Here is an 18508-nt window from a genome sequence, read left to right as displayed (position 1 = left end):
ATGAGAACGAGTGTGAGTAAGAATTAGAGCGAGAGTGAGAACGAAGCCATTTTGAAGATGAAAAAAAAAACAAAAAAAAAAAACAAAATATAAATCCGTCCCACCTTGCCATCCTTGACCGGCTGACACTCGATCTGATGAGACACGGACGCTGTTTGGTTCATCTTCGCTCCTCTGGGGTTTTTTTTTCACAGAACGTCCCTTTTTTTTTATCTGAGCTGAGGGATGCAAAGCTCTCACTAGAATCCCTTTCTGATAAAAAAAAATAAAACGGCTAAACACTGATTCACAGATAGTTGTAGACTTCTCGCTGTGGTCCCAGCGGCTCAGTTTTAGTTTCCTCCGACTCCGGAGCTGACCGAAGCAGAAACTCTTGCTGATGCTGATGATGCTGTGAACTGTTGGACTGCAGTGCTACTGTAAGTCTGAGATTGAAATCGTCCTCCTCGTCCGTCCGTGTCGCAGCTTCACTTTATTACCCCGGCTTCACCAGCAGCAACACATTTGCACATATAGGATGATTTTCTCTCTCTCTGTCTCTCTCTCTCTCTCTCTCTCTCTCTCTCTCTGTGTGCCTCTCTGTTTCTCTTTCTGCCAGTAAATGATTCAAACTCCACGTCTGAATGCAGTCTCTCCCTCCCTCTCCTCTCCTCTCTCTCTCTCTGTCCTCTCTCTCTCTCTCTTCTCTCTTCTCTTAGTGTAGCTGGTGCTTTCTTCATATGCCGCCTCATATGGAGCATCATGCCACAGGAGCGGCTGATAGACAGTTTGTAAACTAGGATGTTTGCCAGAGCCTCCCACATGGAGACGCTTCTTGGTCAGAATGCAAATTTCCTTGAGGCAGTGATATTGCAGGCGTTTGGTTTTGGTTTGAGCATTTTACATCTTAGGCATTTCTCCGATGCTGCGATGCAGGGAGACTTACAGTGAGCAGAGAGGGGTTTAGCGTTTGGATCAGTCGAAGGACAATGTTTGGGCTCCAACCTGTGAACGTTCAGTAAACTGTAAAATTAGCCTGACCAGGTGAATCCAGCTGAAAACTAGGATTGCTTATTGATTTTAGCTTTCAAATCCACTTCAGTCATAAAGAGGAGATGTAGATGAAGAGGAGGAAACAGGGAAAGAAGGGATTGAGTCTGGAGACAATAGAGAGAGGTGTACCTGTATATATACTGTTCACTCAGTGTATGTTGGTGCTTCTTTGTCTTATGGTGACAGGAGTTCAGTTTATTGTCAGTTACCTCTGCTAAGTAGAATATGTTTTCATTCCTGTCTGTCTGTCTGTCAGCAGGACGTGTCAAAAACCTCTTAACTGATTTCCAAGTAATTTGGTGGACAGATCGGCCTTGGACCAAGGAACAGTTGATTAGATTTTGGTGGTGATTAAAATCTGTGATTTCCACCGTTAGATGACTATTGTTGTTTAGCCATAACTATGAAACTAACAGAGATAGAGACTTGATTGTAAATCCTAAGTGTATTTTTGCAGGGCCAAGAAATCAATTTAATGTAAAATTGAAGTGATAAGAAAGATGTGTTTGGGTGCAACGGCAAGTTGGTGAATTGTTCAGTGCCTTCTAGTTTATAACATTTTCCCCACATGACAAAGGTAAAATCCCATATGGTTTTTCCACTGCACACATTTCCCGTGCTCTACCCATACTGCCATAGTACAATATGTTTTTCCTTTGTTTTTTGTGCAATGTTTGCAGCAGATCTCCCTCCAAATCCAACCCGGTGGCTCACAAAGTAAACTGCAGAGTAGAGACTGACAGTCTTCTCCATCATGGTCTCTTTTGCTCACGGAAATTGTTTACTAATGTCTCTAAATTAACGCGGTAATGATTTATTGATTTTTAAAATGCAACCTGCTGCAGCTTTAAAATAAAGAGGATGCAGCATATGAAAGTGTTGACATTTTGTCAGCCAAGGACTTATCAACTATCCTTTAAATTGCTCTCACTTTGTGCCATCAATCATCCTGCAGGAATAAGTGAGACTTTTTTCCAAATGGTGGATGTCTCTCTTTATAATGAAACGCCTCGCACGCCGCTCGTACATCAGCTGCTGACAGGATGTGAAGCGTTGATGAATGCCTTTCGTACCCGTATGTATGTGTATGTGTTGGATCTGCATCACCTCTTCCCAGATTTGTCGTTATATATTACAGTAAATTGTTGTTCCCATTAAAAATGCAAGACCTCCACGATACATATTTTATGAACCGGCCATTTTCCATACCACTAATCATATTTATTGTAGTCTATGATCGCTTTCATTGGGCACATGCAGCTTTTAACCCTATAAACCCTCATTGGCTCCATTCCCTTTTACTTTCCATTTGCTTTATGTGCAGCTTTAATACTTTATCCATATATTAGCTCAAACTGCAGCTCATATTCTATATCTGTGGATTTATATTGCTTCAGCTGATCCACAATATATGGAGTCATTAACTGTGAGACATCATTTTTTTATGGCAGTGCAATTACTATATACACAGCAGTTCAAAAGTGATGTTTTGGTGAGGGTTTGACCGATATGGATTATAAAAGGCTGATACCGAAAGCAATATTTTGTGCCGATATTCAATATCTTCAAATTTGACCATTCTTATGCCCAAAATCTACAAGTATTCAGTGTTTCACAGATAATTTATTTACTTTTACAGGATGGAAAAGCCTCTGAAACAGCATTTAGACCATCATGGGACACTAAAACTCTCACTGAAACCAGTTATTTTATTTTGTTTAGCAGCTCTTCAAAGCAAGGTGTCCCACTGCACCGATTAAATGGCAGGGAATGTCTGGGATACACTACTGAATTAATAAAAACAATTATCCCTACTGCCTTAAAATTAGCAATTAACAGCAATGAACTGAATTCATAAAATGTGCAAATCAAATTAAATTTTCAGATTATTTCAGATAAAAGGTTTTACAGATTATTTTTATGTAGCAGTAGTCAGAGAGGAACCTCCATTATTTCAGAGGTGGACTATATTAACTAGCCAATATCTGATATTTAAAAAAGCCCAATATCGGCCTGATATATCAGTCTAACCCTCTCGTCTTGATGCCTTGAAGTCAAGTCAAGTTTATTTATAAAGCACTTCGAATGAACAGGTGTGTCGTAAAATAGTTTACAGAGAAGAAAAGGACATATACCGAAAAAAGTATAGCTAAAAAAGTTTTAGCTAGAGGTTGTGTGTGTGTGAGTGTGTGTATATAAATTGTCATATAAGATGATCATTATGGTAATTGTTATGGCCATGTCACGACCTTGAACCTTTGACTTTTCCATTACAGGACAGTGTCTTGAACCATCCTGCCTCCCTTTTCCTAATCAAAGAAAGCTGGAAACAATGTGTATATGTTGAAATGTCTTTGTTTTTATGCTGCCTTGATAGGCGTTTTCCCATTTAATTTTTTCCCTTAAAAAGCCAGATTTGAAGAAAAGAAGCAACATGGTAAAACAGGGAGTGAGCATGCAGACTTCATTCTGCATCATTTCCCAACAAACCTCTGTGTTACGTGCGATATCCAGTTTGTATTTAAACTTAATGCTGCTCTCCTCTAGTTTTAATTGGCATATTTATCATCATATTTGCACAATATTTGTGAGTTTCCCTAATCAGAATATTCCCAATTTGTACATTTATCATAACTTTTGTTTGTTTTTTAGTTTCTTTCCCCATTATAAAAATTGTTAATTTCATACCGTGGTGATTTTCGGTAAATAATGAAATCCTACTAATCGTGGTGGAACATCTTTAATTACAGCAAAGCAAGAGGCGAGGAAGCTGAGCGTAATCAAGACAAACACTTTTCCAAACCAGGGTGGAAGTGTTATTAGCCTGCTGCAGGAAACCACAGCGCCTACCTTACATCTTAAAGGGGAATGCCACCCATTTTTAGAATCCACATATATTATATCTTTGACTCAGGACAGTTCAGTCAGTGTTTCTGAACTTGCACCACTCTTTCCTAAAGCTAGAAATCAAAGAGAAAACCTTTAATTTGTGATGTCACTGGGATGTAAAATTGCTCCATTGACAATGAATGGGACACTGACTTTGTTGTCGTATATGATTTTTGTGTGAATTCTTGCACCCAAATGAGGTTTAAACTGTGGTTCATACCTGTTAGCAATGCTAGAATATAAACTTTAATTTGGTGTGAAAACTCAACTTATAAATATAATCATAAAGTAAGAAAAAGCCCAAAGTTGCAGTTAAATCAATTAGGTGATTTTTCCATGACAGCAGCAATATGCTGCAGTTTTGGTTTGGCAAAGATAGTACTGGAAATCAATGCAAAGTAGAGATTGGGACAATTTATTTCAACAGGCAGAGGCTGGAGGTTGTTTCTAAAGTCAGTTGAGGATCAATTATCTGCGTAAAATTGTGATTAATAACATAATTACACATTATACCAACCTGAACCTGGTAACAATCTTTGTACTGTACAAATATATATTTTTTCTGTAATATAAAGTTAGTGAAAGATGGAAATCATTGGATAAAATCTTTATATAAAAATACAGATGTAATCAAATACACACACACACACACACACACACACACAGATAAGAACTGATATAGAGACAGACACATGAACAAAGACAGAGGAATGATAGGAATGGAATGAGTGTGTGTGTACGTGTGAGTGCGTGTGTGTGTGCATGCATGCGTGTGTGTGTGTGCACCAATAGAGAACATTATCCACCGGCCATTGCATGTAGTGTGGCTAGCTGTGTCTCAGATTGTAGTTTTAGTCATACAAACATTTCTCAGAAGCAGAGCTGCTCTGGAGGCAGAAATAATCTGATTGGTTGAGTTAAACCTCAGTGGGCGGAGCCAAAGAACCACAGTTTTTCTGGCTAAGTAACATTAGACTGAAGCACAGTGAAAAAGACAAAAGGTAAGAGAGGAGGAAGCTAATATTATGAAGCCTAGCGCTCAACTGAAAAAATACAGTCTAGCCAAATTATTTTTGTTAGCTAGTTAGCCTAGCTGACCTTCCAAGTTCAAACTAGCCATACTAGCCTATAGCTATCTAGGTAAGATAGTTAGCTAGCTGCTGACCTTCAACATCATGAATCAATGAAAAAAAGAAGTCATTGCCATTTGTATTTATGTTTTGACCTGAGTTTCTTCTTTGCCATTCAAGTTTGCCAGTTAGTTAACTAGCGCTCTCCAAAACTATGACTCTTTGAGGTTTCAACCAATCAGATTCTTTCTTCCTCCAGAGCAGCTCTGCCTCTGAGAAATGTTTGTCCACCTAAAACTCCAATCTGCAGCTGTGTCATCCACCTGCCAGATTCCCAATACACTGGCTTGCTTATTGAACTCCTGCACACACAGTCTGTCAGGGTCTCCGTGAGCCTCGAGACCCCAGTGAGGAGTGTCTCAGTAGGGGGTTTCCTGCCCCGTCTTCCCTGGGACCCTGGTCCTCAGGCACCCAGCCTCGAGGCGGCGGTAGCGGGGGAGGACGCACCGCCTCCTCTGCCTCTCCAGACCCCTCCAAGGCTTCGTCTTCATCAACCCGATTTGAGTGGCGCCTCCTCGGGGTCGGGACCGGACCTTTCCTGCCTCTGAAGCTCGAACCTCCAAGACTTCCAGAGCCCCCCTCATCCACAATGTCTATCCCAGGGGATGGTGAGCGTGGGCGGGCAGCGGCGCCAGGCTGCTCCCCTGGACCCGTCACCTCGCTGAGGGTGTCGAGCCTCCGCAGAGGAACCAGGGAGCGGGACGAGGAGCGGGCCGATGGGATGGAGGAGGACTGGAGCCGAGCTGAGAGACGGTCCACCTCACCACTACCACCTAACACGAGACAAGTACTTTAGTTTAGGTTAGGTTAGGTTAGGTTAGGTTAGTTTACCCTGCACTGCAAAAGTATGAGAGGACAGAGTTTAACTAGATTCCTTTGGTTAAAAATTAACAAAATAAAGTGCATAAGCAAAGTAAGATTGTCGAGTTTCTTGTTTGTAGTTAGCCAGACTATTATAACTAACATTTGTTTAAATGAAGCTTGTCAAGCTGCAGGACGTCCATGTTTGTTTACTGTTTGTCGTCTAGGTTTGATTTTCCCGACAGAATAGCATGTGAAAGCAACACTGTTTACCAGCTGACTTGGAAGTCCTGGATGTCCAACTTTCCTACCGGCGCATGAACATAGGATGAGTGTTTTTTTTGCATGCCATCTTGATTTATTTGTCTGATTTTTGTTTCTTTTGAGGTCAGATATTTTTTTTATCTCTCTTGTGCAAATGTGTTTTTATTTCTCTCATCTCTTTGTGTTTTATTAATATGAGAAAACAAATGAAATGAAAATAAACTAACCGTGACTTCGTCTTCTGATGGGGAAAGCAGCCTCCAGGTTCCCACCAGGCTGCAGGGAGAAGTACTTCTGAGACCTGGGCACAGTCTGGGGGAAGGAAAGGTCAGGTCAGACGGGTACGAGAGAGTACCAAGTCAAATCAGGTCAACTTTATTTATATAGCCTTTTAAAAGACAAAACCAGTTTATACCAAAGTGCTCAACAAAATAGGGGGGGGTTACAAAACAAGAAAAAAGGGAGGCACAGAGCAAACTAAAGACATACAGAAAATAAGAGCAATAGAGCATAAAAGAACATGTCAGACACAGTGAAAGGCCAATGAATAATAATTTTAAGATGAGTTTTAAAAATTCGGATGGCTTTGGCTGATATGATGCTTTACCCCCATCACCCATCAGTCTTAACCCGGGATCTCAGGACTGCTAGAAACCCCTGATTAGAGGCTTTCCTTTCTTTACCTAGCACCTTTCGAGGGAATATTGTTTATCTAAGTCGCTGTTGCTTTGACCCTTGACCTCTTTACTATCTGTGGAGGAACTATTCCTCCAAAAACATTGTTCTCCCTCAGTAAAAATTCACCCACCGGGTCACGGAAACTTCCGGCGCGAATGCTGCGCCTGATGCTCGGGTGTCGGCGAATCAGAATCTCCCTGGCTCGGCTGTTGTCGGGCAGACTGTGTTTGTTGGTGTAGGCCATCGTCTGGACAACATAAAGAGACATACATTATGTATTATAGACATTATTGCAGCCACTAAGACTGATAAAGATATTTGTGCGGCACTTTTCTTAACAAAGTTACAAAGTTATGTGAAAAAAACGGCACAAACTTGGGGAAAACTTGCCTATTGTTTCTCTTTAAGGTTCAGAAAAGTTCAGAAACCATATTGCAGCATAATAAGATTTAAAAGAATTTAACAGAAATGCAAGTTGAAAAAAAAAGAGATTTCAGTTGTATCCTCAAAGTACAGTTTGGTTGGCAGCTTGCTCCAATTTACCAGGCACTGTTTCTTTTCCCAACCATCTGCTTTGTCATTTATTCAGTGAGAATGTATGCGGTGTAAAAAATCTTCATCTGAACAACCGATTTAATCTATTGTTGAATCTTTATTTTTTCTCAAAACAGGCTAAGAATGGGGTGAGGTAATTTATCTCGCTTCTGAAAAAGTGTAATTTTCTTGAAACAAGTGATACAGTATTCCATATTTCCACATATTGTCACTTGGTTCAAGAAAACTCACTTCTCATCCCTCTGGCAGTTTTTCTACTCGTCTTAAATGAAAATAGGATTGAAGACATGGTTAAATCCTGTGTTAATAAGGGTAATTTTTTGCAGCGTGGAGTCTGTTACCTTCTGTCGGATCTTGTACATGTTCTTTGACAGGATGTCGTGCATTTTTCTCACATCGGCAGCCAGGAACTTGGTCTTGGGTCTGGAGGCGGCCTTCCTCTCATCGCTGGCAGGAGTTGAGAGCAGTGAACAGTGAATAGGAGATAGCAGTGCCATCTCATGCCTCGCTGTTACTATTGAGATGTGTGCTGCAATTAGGATGGAGATTTCCATCTGGTGGTAGATGGTCTCAATCAGCCATGACCGAATTACATTTTGCGTTAACGTTTTATGCGTTTAGTGAGCAGGTAGGGGTTTAGTGTCTTGCTCAAAGACTTTTCATGTGTCCAGCATGTGTCCTAACCCTAAAGACCATTACGTAAATATCTAAAACGTTAATGGAAACTGAACCTATAACATTTTAATATTACAGGACTAAGCTTAAAGCTGCTCTGTTTGAGAGTTTTATGTTAAAATGCAAGTCACAAAGTGGGGCCGCAAAAGAGAAGTCCTATCCTCACTAATTGAGATGCTGTAGATTTTCCCTTTTTGCCCAAATGAAATTCTGGTGTCGGCAGGACTGTAGTCAAGACCACCTTAGTCAAGTCCAAGTCAATTCCAAGACCAAGTCCAGTTGAGTTCAAGTCTAGACCGAGTCCAAAGGGAGTCGAGACCAAGTCAAGACAGAGAGCAGAGCAAATTGAGTCCTATTCAAGACCAAAATAGACAGTAAATAGTGTTATTTTCCTTCCAAATGTAAAGAAAAGACACAGGTGTAACTTCTTCAAATGTGTAGTGCTGAGGAGAAAAGAAACAAAGGTGGACCAGGTGGAGGACAACAAAACCTATTGTTTGGGTAGATGGGAAAAAGTCGAGCCAGCATCCATTAGTGGCCGAAATCCAGTCTCCTAAACAGCAGCAGAGAAACCTGGACTCACCAGCGTTAGATCTTCTCCTCTCTCGTCTCTTTGGTTTCTTTGGTATAAAGCATCATGTTGGTAAACATGAGCGAGCTGTGTGACGTTTACTGACCTCACTGCACAGGATTTCTGGGTACTGAAGTTCTCAACAGTTTTCAAACAGTTTCCTCTCGCTGCCATTTGGAGCCGCCAATGTGCAAATTTGCCTGGGGCAGCTTTAATACATGTAATAATACAGTAAACTAAAAATAAAAAGACCAATCTGTAGAACTTACTGTAGAGAGACGATAGATGGCGCTGCGCTGATGTCTCCCATGGGCGTGTCCAGCAGCTCGATGGCGTTCTGTAGCTCCAGTTTCTTGTACAGGGCCACGATGCTGGACTCGGCCCTGCTGTCCCGGATCAGGATCCGCCTCAGAACACGATCGTTGAATTTCTTAAACCTGATACACAGAGAGAGAAACAGAGATTACATCGTGATGTGTGTTCTTAATGCATGGTTAATGTGAATTAGTGAGTAAATCACAGCGGATTAGTCAGGATCTGTAGGAAGGAATCCATTTATTTATATGAGAAAGAGAGAGAGAAAGGAGAAAGAAAGGGAGGTAGGGAGAGAGAAGGAGATGGAGAGATAATTCAATTCCAACAAAAATTCAATGAAAACTTGCCATTCCAAATTAAAATATATGAAATCAATAAAAATGTCTGGGTGTGTTAGTCTGGCTTTGTTTGATTGACAGAGACGAAGAAAAAGAGGGGAGTAAGGAGAGAGATAAAGAGACAGAGAGGCCATTCAATTCCATCAATGAAAACTTGCCATTCCCAATTAAAATATCTGAAATATAGCAATTATAGCAATAAAAATGGCTTTATTCATTTGTCATTGTTTGATAAAATTAACAAAACTTGCATAACTGACTAATTGGCTAAATGACTAAATGAGCAAGTAAATAAGTAAAAAAAAAGTAAGTAAACATACAAATAGATAGATAGATAGCAGACAGACAGACAGACAGACAGACAGACAGACAGACAGATAGATAATTGGTAGATAGATAGATAGATAGATAGATAGATAGATAGATAGATAGATAGATAGATAGATAGCAGACAGACAGACAGACAGATAGATAGATAGATAGATAGATAGATAGATAGATAGCAGACAGACAGACAGACAGATAGATAGATAGATAGATAATTAGTAGATAGATAGATAGATAGATAGATAGCAGACAGACAGACAGACAGATAGATAGATAGATAGATAGATAGATATCAACACAGTTCCTACTTGTCTTTCCAGTAGTAGTGGCTCCACTGTCCACACAGATCCTCAATGCCAGAAAGAACATGCTCCATCACCTGGAAGAATCACAGTCAGCAGCTACAGCAGGAGTCAGATAGCAGAGTCTGCCAGCGGCGCTGTGGCTTAGTTGGTTAAAGCGCCTGTCTAGTAAACAGGAGATCCTGGGTTCAAATCCCAGCAGTGCCTTTAACTAATGGGATCATTTAAAGTTTCTATTGATCGTCACATTACGTCAGCTTAGAAATCATGTTGCCAGCATTTGAACTGTGTCAGTTGGTGAAGAAGAGAAAACTAAAACCACCACAGGAGCATGAACACGATGTCTATGAAATCCAACACTTGTACGAAACAAATGAATAAGTAAAAATGAGAGAGAAGGAAAGAGGAAAATGTGATAAATACCCTGGTGTGAACCTCGACGTTGATGGTGTGCAGATCTTTGTTGGTCCTTCTGATGTTTATATACTCTACTATGGGACGGATACTGATGCCCTGGAAAGTTAATAGAATAGAATAAACATTTTGATTCCATAGAGAAGGGATGAGTGTGGGTGTCTTTGACTGTTTAAAAGACAAAGCCAGTTTAGCCAAAACCAAATAATGATTCAATGCAGTTCAGTCAGTGTCAGTGACAAGCTGATGCCAGTTCTGTCTTAATGTATTCTACTTTAAGATACCACATAAACCGAATTAACTGGTATAATTATAGGGAATAGATAGTGATGGAAACTGACAATTTTGTATAGAAACTATACAAAAAATATATACATGTAAAGAAGTGAGTTTTAAGAGAAGTTAAGAAGTCGATTTTACATACGTTGATCAGTTCAAGTTCCATTATTTGCATTGTGTTGTCTGTCCTTATGAGTTTTAATGAGAGTAAACGTTCAACCAAGAACTGAAACTGGCATTAATTTGTTTTAACTGACAAAGCTTTAATTTTACCATCTTAACTAAGTACGTTGACGTTTTTTTTAACAGCTTTTTTTTGACAGTTTTTGCAGAAGCAAAGTTGGTCTCACAACTTCAAACAGTAAGTACTCACCTCTATGAGACACAAGACTGACCTAACTGCCCAGCCAAACTGCTCACCTGTATGAAGACGGTGAATATGATGATGGCGATGGAGGCGGTGACAAACAGGTTCCTTCTGTTGATGTTGTCGGGCAAGGTGAAGACCAGGGCGAAGCAGATGGCCCCTCGCAGGCCTCCGTAGGCCAGGCCAAACTGGTCCTTGAAGTTGAACTGGATGGTACGGAACGGGTTGACGATCTGGGTCAGCACCAGAACGCCTGGAAGAAAGGGAGAGGAGATTAGGAGAAGAAGAAGAAGACAGATGAAGGAGAAGAGGAACATAGCAAATATTTGAGGTTAAAAGAAACTGAGGTTTAACTCAACCAATGAGAGAGCCCCTACAGCAGCTTTGCCTCCGAGAAATATTTGTAAAACTTCAATCTGCAGGCACTGAACTCTTATTGCATGTAATTTTAGTTCCCTGCTTTACCCATTGAGCTATTTAGAAGAAGAAGAAGAAGAAGAGGAAGACAAAGAAAAAGAAGAAGAAGAAGAAGAAGAAGAAGAAGAAGAAGCAGGAGTAGAAGAAGAAGAAAAAGAAGAAGCAGAAGAAGAAGAGGGAGTAGAAGAAGAAGAAGAAGAAGAAGAAGAAGAGCCATTTGGTGGACACATTTATCCGAACTACCTTATATTTATTCATTAGCATGGGTGTCCCCAAAGGGAATTGCACTACCACAACATACAACCACGCACACACACACACACACACATACACACACACACTCTCACCCAGTCCTCTCCAGATGAAGGCAAACAGCAGTGTAAACAGGATGTAGGCCCAGTTCCACTCGTGGTCGGTTGTTATGGTGACGACGCCCAGGAAGAAGAAGATGAGGGTCTCAGAGATGGTGGCCAGCATCTTGACCACATGGCGGATGGTGGTGCAGGATCGCTGGGACACGTTCTCCTCCACGTAGTACTTCATGGTGATGGCGCACATTATAATGCTGTGGGAGGAGGAGAGGTCTGGTAGAGCAGTGTTTCTCAACATGGGGTCCGGGGACCACCAGGGGTCCTTGAGGGGGGTTCCAGGGGGTCCCCAGCAAATTGATGAATTGTTAAACTTCACCATTATTTCATTTACAAGACGTTAACACAACTAGAGAATGTAGAAGAATGACTACGTTAGTTTCACTTCTATCCTAGTTGTTATCTCTCTAGATAATCATGGGATTCTGGGCAAAATAATATCTGACAATAGAAATATTCTCAGATTTGGGTTTGAGAGACAAAATCTCATCAAATGGGGGTCCGAGGCTCTAATGTGGACTAAATTAGGGGTCCTGGTTATGAAAAAGGTTGAGAATACAACATACTAAAACTGCTGTCACCGTTCCTGCAGTACCAAATACGTTTTAGAAATCTTCTTGCATACCCATACGAAATCAAAAATATTTCTGTCTCTGGAGGCAGATGAGGAGGCGGGGATTTCATCATTTCGTGGGGAATGACATTTTGTCTTGTTTCATTTGCCTTATTTAATGTTTTGTTGCTCTGTACCATTTTCCTTTCCACTCACCTTGTTGGGTTTTGATGACATTTCTGTGTTTCTCAGCTTAATTCTTCCTTTTATACTTTTCTCTTTTGTCGTGAGCCTGAGTCCCTCTGGGCGTTCTGTCTCACCTTGACAGTTTGCATTTCTTTTGTACTTTTTTTTCCCTGACAGTCTCATCAATTGTAGAAATAAACTAAGCTGAAAACAACTAAAATGCTCAGGGGCACTTCAAGTGATGGTGGGCACAGTATAATACAAGCCACCCTCTGAGTTGCCAGGTCTCAACAGGAAAATCCCCCTCCGTCAGCGTCGGGGATCAAACCGAGGAGCTGCAGCTGCTTTTCAAATTCTCTCGCTTCCCTCTTGCTTGTGGCACAGCGCTCAGTCACACTTATTTCCTAAGAGGTTTGATATGACAACTTTTCTCACAGAAAGTCTAACTTTTTGTCACCTTTTCTCTCAAAAGTTTTTCAGCATTTGGATTTAGGAGAAAATCCGAAAATCCACTGCTGAATTGAACGTAAGTTGAACCCACTCCTGGTTTGTGGGTTTATATTGTGATTTGCTTTGACTGAATATGACTGAATATGATTTTTAACATTTATTTGTCCAGGGAAAGGTGACTGAGCATGCGCCCTGTTAACACATTAGGGAACTACAACCCCAGTCTTCTACTATAGACCTTATGCCCACAGTGGCCATTTTGAACTTATGTCACACTCAGGGTAGGAAACTCTGCCTGGAAGAACAAGTACAGCCCAGCTGCTATTGTTGTGTACCGAGTCACACATATATATCAGACATTTATCATTTCACAGATTCCCCACTGAAAAACATATTAGAACACATTTTAAGGTAGTATATTTGGTCCACTATAGCTACCAGCATCTAGCCTTGGTAGCTAGCTACTAGCAAACAAGTTCCCTGCTAAATTCAAGCAGTTGTTCTTGAGAATGTGAGCTTACAGTATTTATACCTGTTAGGTCTATCTCATCTATTTGTTGAAGTTACATTTGTTTTATTATATCCCCCCTTCCCCTGAATAACCGAACTCCTGACTATATATATACAGTACATATACATATGGATACGCATTTACTATTATTGTTTGCATTTATTTGCATTTTTGCACTGTCTCTATAGTTTTATATTATGTACATTACCTTTATTTTTTTTTATCTTATTACCTCTTTTTATTATTTTCTGTACTTATTCTTCCCTGGTACTGTTCTGCCAGTTGCTGCTACGGCACCCGAATTTCCCCAAGGGGATTAACAAAGTGATATCTTATCTTATCTTATCTTATATAGGCTATTAATCTTTTGGGTAGACTTTACCACCCTGACTGTGATGAAGTTCAAAATGGCCACTGTGGAAATAAGGTCAGTTGGCCGCTCACCTTGACAGTATAGAGGAGAGCATTTCTCATTCACTCCAATTTCATTTGGGGATTTGAACCAGTGACCATTTAGCTTCCAGCCATCCCCATGTTAATATGAATTCTGATAGCCGGGGAAGCAGCTTTTTACACATAACTCCTTTTTCAGCCTTGTAGAGTTCTCTGTGTTAAGCCTCCACTCACGCCATGATGCTGGATATGGCGAACAGCTCAGCCACCAAGTAGGCCAGGTAGCTGTACATGAAGACGAAGAGGGGCTCGATCTGGCGGACGTTGGAGGTGAAGCGGGTGGTGAAGGCCGCCACGAAGCCGAAGAGGAAGCCGAACAGGAGGCCGCCCACCCCGACCACGAAAAACCTGGCCACACCCAGGAACACGTCGGTGGACTCGACGGCGGGCATGTCGGCCACGAAGGTGAACATGTTGTAGAGTACCTGGGGAGGGGGAGGGGGGGAGAGAGAGAGAGAGAGAGAGACAGAGACAGAGAGAGAATGAAGGAGGTAGGGGGAAATTATAGTAGCTTTGTCAAACAGGAATTCAAAATAAATCTACATAAAATGCAGAAATGCTAGAGGCTGCATCAGGATATAGTTACTGTAATGTCATACTTATGGTTGTATTCTCTCTCTCTCTTACTAAATAACACACACACACACCCACACCCACAAGTGTAAACCTGTTTGGCCTCCACATGGAGCAGGTTAGACTAGAGTTAACAATCCCAGGCATCTGATCTAATCCGACTGCTGTTGAAACTCTTTATCCCTTCAGGAGGTGTTGGTTCACTGTCAAACTGTAATACATTACCTATTACTGTAAAAATGATCTTAAATGATTGATAAGAAATGCTGTTTTGAAAGGAGAAATTTATTTGCTTATATTAATACACATTTATCTATTTATGTATCCAATTCATTACATATTAGGCCACTTACCACCTGGTCAAAGTATTTATTTATTCATTATTTGTCTTCTTTCATTAAGTCAGTTAAAGCCAATTCTGCTCTGTAGTACAAACTGTGCCAGCACAATGTTGCTGAAAAAAAGTATCATTTCTGTTTTTGTTTTTTTTTGGCTGAAATTTAGTGTTATAATTCCAACATCAATTTCTTTTTCAGAAATTGGAAATAGGAGGGCGTTGGAGGGAATCACTGCCAGTTATTTGTGAGTGAAACTTGCCTCACAAGTGAAACCGCATGTCAGCAAAGTCAGGTTTATTATAGCCGCCACTTCCTTTCAGCTCGGGGGAACCGGACAAACTAGACTGAGATCTACTCTGGATGTTTCTACTTTTGTTTAACTTTTCAGTGTTGTCGGTGAACTCCTTCAACCCCTCCACCCTTAAAAGCCACTAAGAGGAAATTTAGGTCAGAGGAGTACATAGTTTACTGATGTCATCTTACATGTTTTGTGGGTATTTGGGATTAGAAGTTATCTTTTGCTGCCAGTTGGGGCTGCCAGTGTGCAAAATTGCTTTGTACAGCTTGAACTCTTCTCTTTTCCCCCTCCACATGCAGATCAGACTTCAGCAAGACGGATACTTGCAGAAATGAGGGCTTGAACCCAGAGCCTCCAATTGAAGGACGACCTCCAAACTCACTGCACCACCCTGCCTCCCATTTATCAAGCATCTGTATGACACACACACACACACACACACACACACAAACACACACACAGCCCCGCTACTCACCACAGTGACGGCATCATTGAAAAGTCCTTCTCCAAATATGACTATATACAGCTGCTCATTGACTCCAATGTCCTCAAACACATTCAGCACAGCCACAGGGTCCACAGCCGAGATGATGGCAGCAAACAGCAAGTTCTCCTGCAAATGAACCGATGGATGGATGGATGGTAGAAAGAAAGAAAGAAAGAAAGAGAGGAATGGAAAGACTGAGTTTTTATTTGACCCCTATAAATCATTCTTTCTTGTTCTATCAAGTGGGCTGTTTAAATAGCTACTATTATCAAGTAACAATCAAATCCATTACTTTTACTGATCAATATAGATGTAAACCATTACTTTGGGGACAAAAACAATTGAGATTTAATCAATTTCTCAACATTTGGAGCGCTTTCACATCCTTTTATATGTGACAAAGGCAGAAAATCAAGTTACTTTGCATTCTACGTGTGGCTCTTGGTGTCATGTTTTATTATTGGGGATGTTCTCCAATACAGCTCATTTTCATGTGACACCTCAGACGTTTACATGTAGGTGAATCTTTTATCCAGAGTGATTTTGTCTGCCAAAGGGCCTTACAGTACCATGAGTACATTTTTTTGAGTTGGGTTGGGAATCGAACCCTTAACCCTGGCAGAGTTAGTTCCACGCTCTACCCATTGAGCTCAAAGTAAGAGGTTTTCGTGCCTTGTTCAAAATCTCTTAAGCAGGAAACATAACTATCAATGGACACACTCCAATACAGCTTTTGCAGGACTTGAACCTTTGACCTTCCTATTTGAAGACATTCTCTTGTTATAACCCGGGACGATAAAAAAAACCGACCTGCAGGTTGATATCTTGAAGCCCAAACACCTCGAACTGGCAGATGGCGAAGAGGGAGAGGCCGATGCCGATGCTGTTCCACAGAGTTCCCACCACGGCGTACCACAGCACCGTGCCCACGTTCTCGAAGAACGGCCGCGTGGGCATGAAGTAGCCGTTGTCGAGGACGATGGGCGGGAGCATGTAGAGGAAGAAGACGTTGGAGTCCAGGACGGCGGGGGGCTCCTCCTTCACCGAGTGCATGATGGCTCCGACGATCAGGCCGATGGAGATCAGGAGGCACGACTCCGGGATCCAGATGGTGATCTTGTGGTAAACATGGAAACCTGTTGGAGGAGAGGAGAGGAGAGGAGAGGAGAGGGAAATAGAAAGTGTAGGGGAGGAACATAGAAAGAGGGGGAGAGGAAAGGAGAAAAAGGGAGAAGAAAGGAATGACCATGGATAAAAAGGAGACGAGAGAAGATGGAAATAGAAAAGAGGAGAAGAAAGTAGGAAAGGAGAAGAAATGAAAATAGAAATTATGGAAGGAAAGAGGAGAGGAAAATAGAAAAGTGGAAAGGAGAGGAGGAAGAGGGAAGAAGAGGAGGAGAGAAGAGAAAATGAGCAGAGGGAAATGGAAGAGGAAAGGAGAAGAAAAGGAGGAGAGGAAAATAGAAAAGAAGAAAAGAAAAGACGAAAGTAGAAGAAAGGAAAGGGGAGAGGGAAGAATAGGTGAGGAGAGGAAAGGAATGGAAAAGAGAATAAAAGAGGAAAGGAGAAGAAAGGAAAGAGAAGAGGAGGAGGGGGAAGAAGAGAAGATAGAGAGGAAAATAGAAGAGGAGAAGAGAAAATAGAAAAGGGAATAAAGAGAAAAAAGAAGAGAAGAAAAGAGGAAAATCAATGAAAAGACTCTGGACTCTTGTTTTGGCCTTTAACCCAGTCCTGACAAATTACCATCTTCCCTTCATGCACCCTCCATACACACGCACACACACACACACACACACACGCTCAGACCTCCTGTCACATCCCATACTTAACAATCACAGATTCACGGTTAACGCAAACATACCAATTTTGGCGAAGGAGGCCAGCAGCACCCACAGAGTGAACTCGAAGGGGACCTGGATGCGGGGGTAATCCATGGTGAACACGGGCATGTTGGCCTTCTCCTGGTTGGGGAAGGCCTGCGGCTCGTCCTGGAGAGGCTTGACCGCTTGCGGGGGCTTGGCCGGCGGCGGCGAAGGGCTCGATGACTGAACCTCACATTTCCCTCCAACGCAGAAGAGCGAGAGGAGCAGAAGAGCGCCGAAAGCTGCTCTCCCCATCCTCAGTCCGGATAAAATAAAGCTCCTCATGTCCACAGGTCAGCCTAGGTCCTCAGGAGGTGTTTGCAGTGTGAGCCATAAAACACTGAGAATATGAGTCCCGAAACATTAGAAAAGTGTTTTTTATTCAGCTTCAGCAAAAATAAAATCAATAATAGGCCTAATACAGGCCTGAAAATGTGACGTTTGTTTGCTCAATGCCAACTCCTGTACTCCAATCCATGTCAAAAACAATAGAACCTCAAAGGCAGCCTAACTTTAAAAAAAATCATATTAAGTTTGTTTGAGTAAATAAAAATACAAGTGCTCGTCCCTCTCAGCAGTCTTTACTGGTTTCTATCCGTGCTGCAATGCAGTTCTGGTTTGGACTGTTGCTTAACCTGCTTGTCACTTCACCTCTGTGCCTTGCCTACTGGGTGGAGCCCAAGTGGAGCCACTGTCCTCAATATCAGGTAAGTCCAGAGTTAATACAGAACACTGCTTCACTGTGTTGTTGTTGTTGTTGTTTATTAAAACTAAATCTAGCACTGACTCTATATAAGTAAATGTACAAGTCAATCATATTAGATGTGGACACTTTTAACTTGTGGTCAATAACAACCCAGGAGGATTTATGTCAAGCTGGATCTTCAAGTTAGAACCTCAAACACACCTGTGGTGAAACCTGCAGTTATAAATATTTTCCACATGATGGCGACACACGGCCATTTTTACTGTGGGTCCTATTGGAGGAAACAGATGCACCTGCCATGAGTAGAGTACCACATCTGTCAAAGGGATGTTAAAGTAAGAACACATTTGGAAAGAAAAAAACCCCACA

At 41.5% G+C, this 18508-nt stretch overlaps 1 protein-coding gene and 1 non-coding gene across 2 annotated transcripts; one reads left to right on the top strand and one right to left on the bottom strand.

The window, feature by feature from the left end:
* Positions 1 to 3767: 3767 nt before the first annotated feature.
* Positions 3768 to 18022, bottom strand: LOC139668121 (sodium/hydrogen exchanger 2-like). The gene is made up of 13 exons (XM_071511980.1): positions 17433 to 18022; positions 16382 to 16707; positions 15560 to 15697; positions 14050 to 14300; positions 11702 to 11919; positions 10991 to 11190; positions 10301 to 10390; positions 9884 to 9954; positions 8865 to 9032; positions 7691 to 7796; positions 6925 to 7041; positions 6344 to 6428; positions 3768 to 5824 (listed from the first exon to the last, which is right to left on the bottom strand). The coding sequence occupies exons 1-13, from the start codon at positions 17716 to 17718 to the stop codon at positions 5370 to 5372; spliced, it is 2511 nt and encodes an 836-aa protein (XP_071368081.1). The 5' UTR covers positions 17719 to 18022; the 3' UTR covers positions 3768 to 5369.
* trnat-agu (transfer RNA threonine (anticodon AGU)) lies at positions 10011 to 10084 on the top strand. The gene has a single exon. It is a non-coding gene; the product is annotated as a tRNA-Thr (tRNA).
* Positions 18023 to 18508: the final 486 nt, after the last annotated feature.

The sequence above is a fragment of the Centroberyx affinis genome, unplaced genomic scaffold (assembly GCF_046629955.1).
Source record: "Centroberyx affinis isolate AG114_WGS23_722 - 3 ecotype Tasmania unplaced genomic scaffold, CSIRO-AGI_Caff_v1 ptg000271l_1, whole genome shotgun sequence".
Taxonomy (NCBI): domain Eukaryota; kingdom Metazoa; phylum Chordata; class Actinopteri; order Beryciformes; family Berycidae; genus Centroberyx; species Centroberyx affinis.
This window is presented reverse-complemented; position numbering and strand designations above follow the sequence as displayed.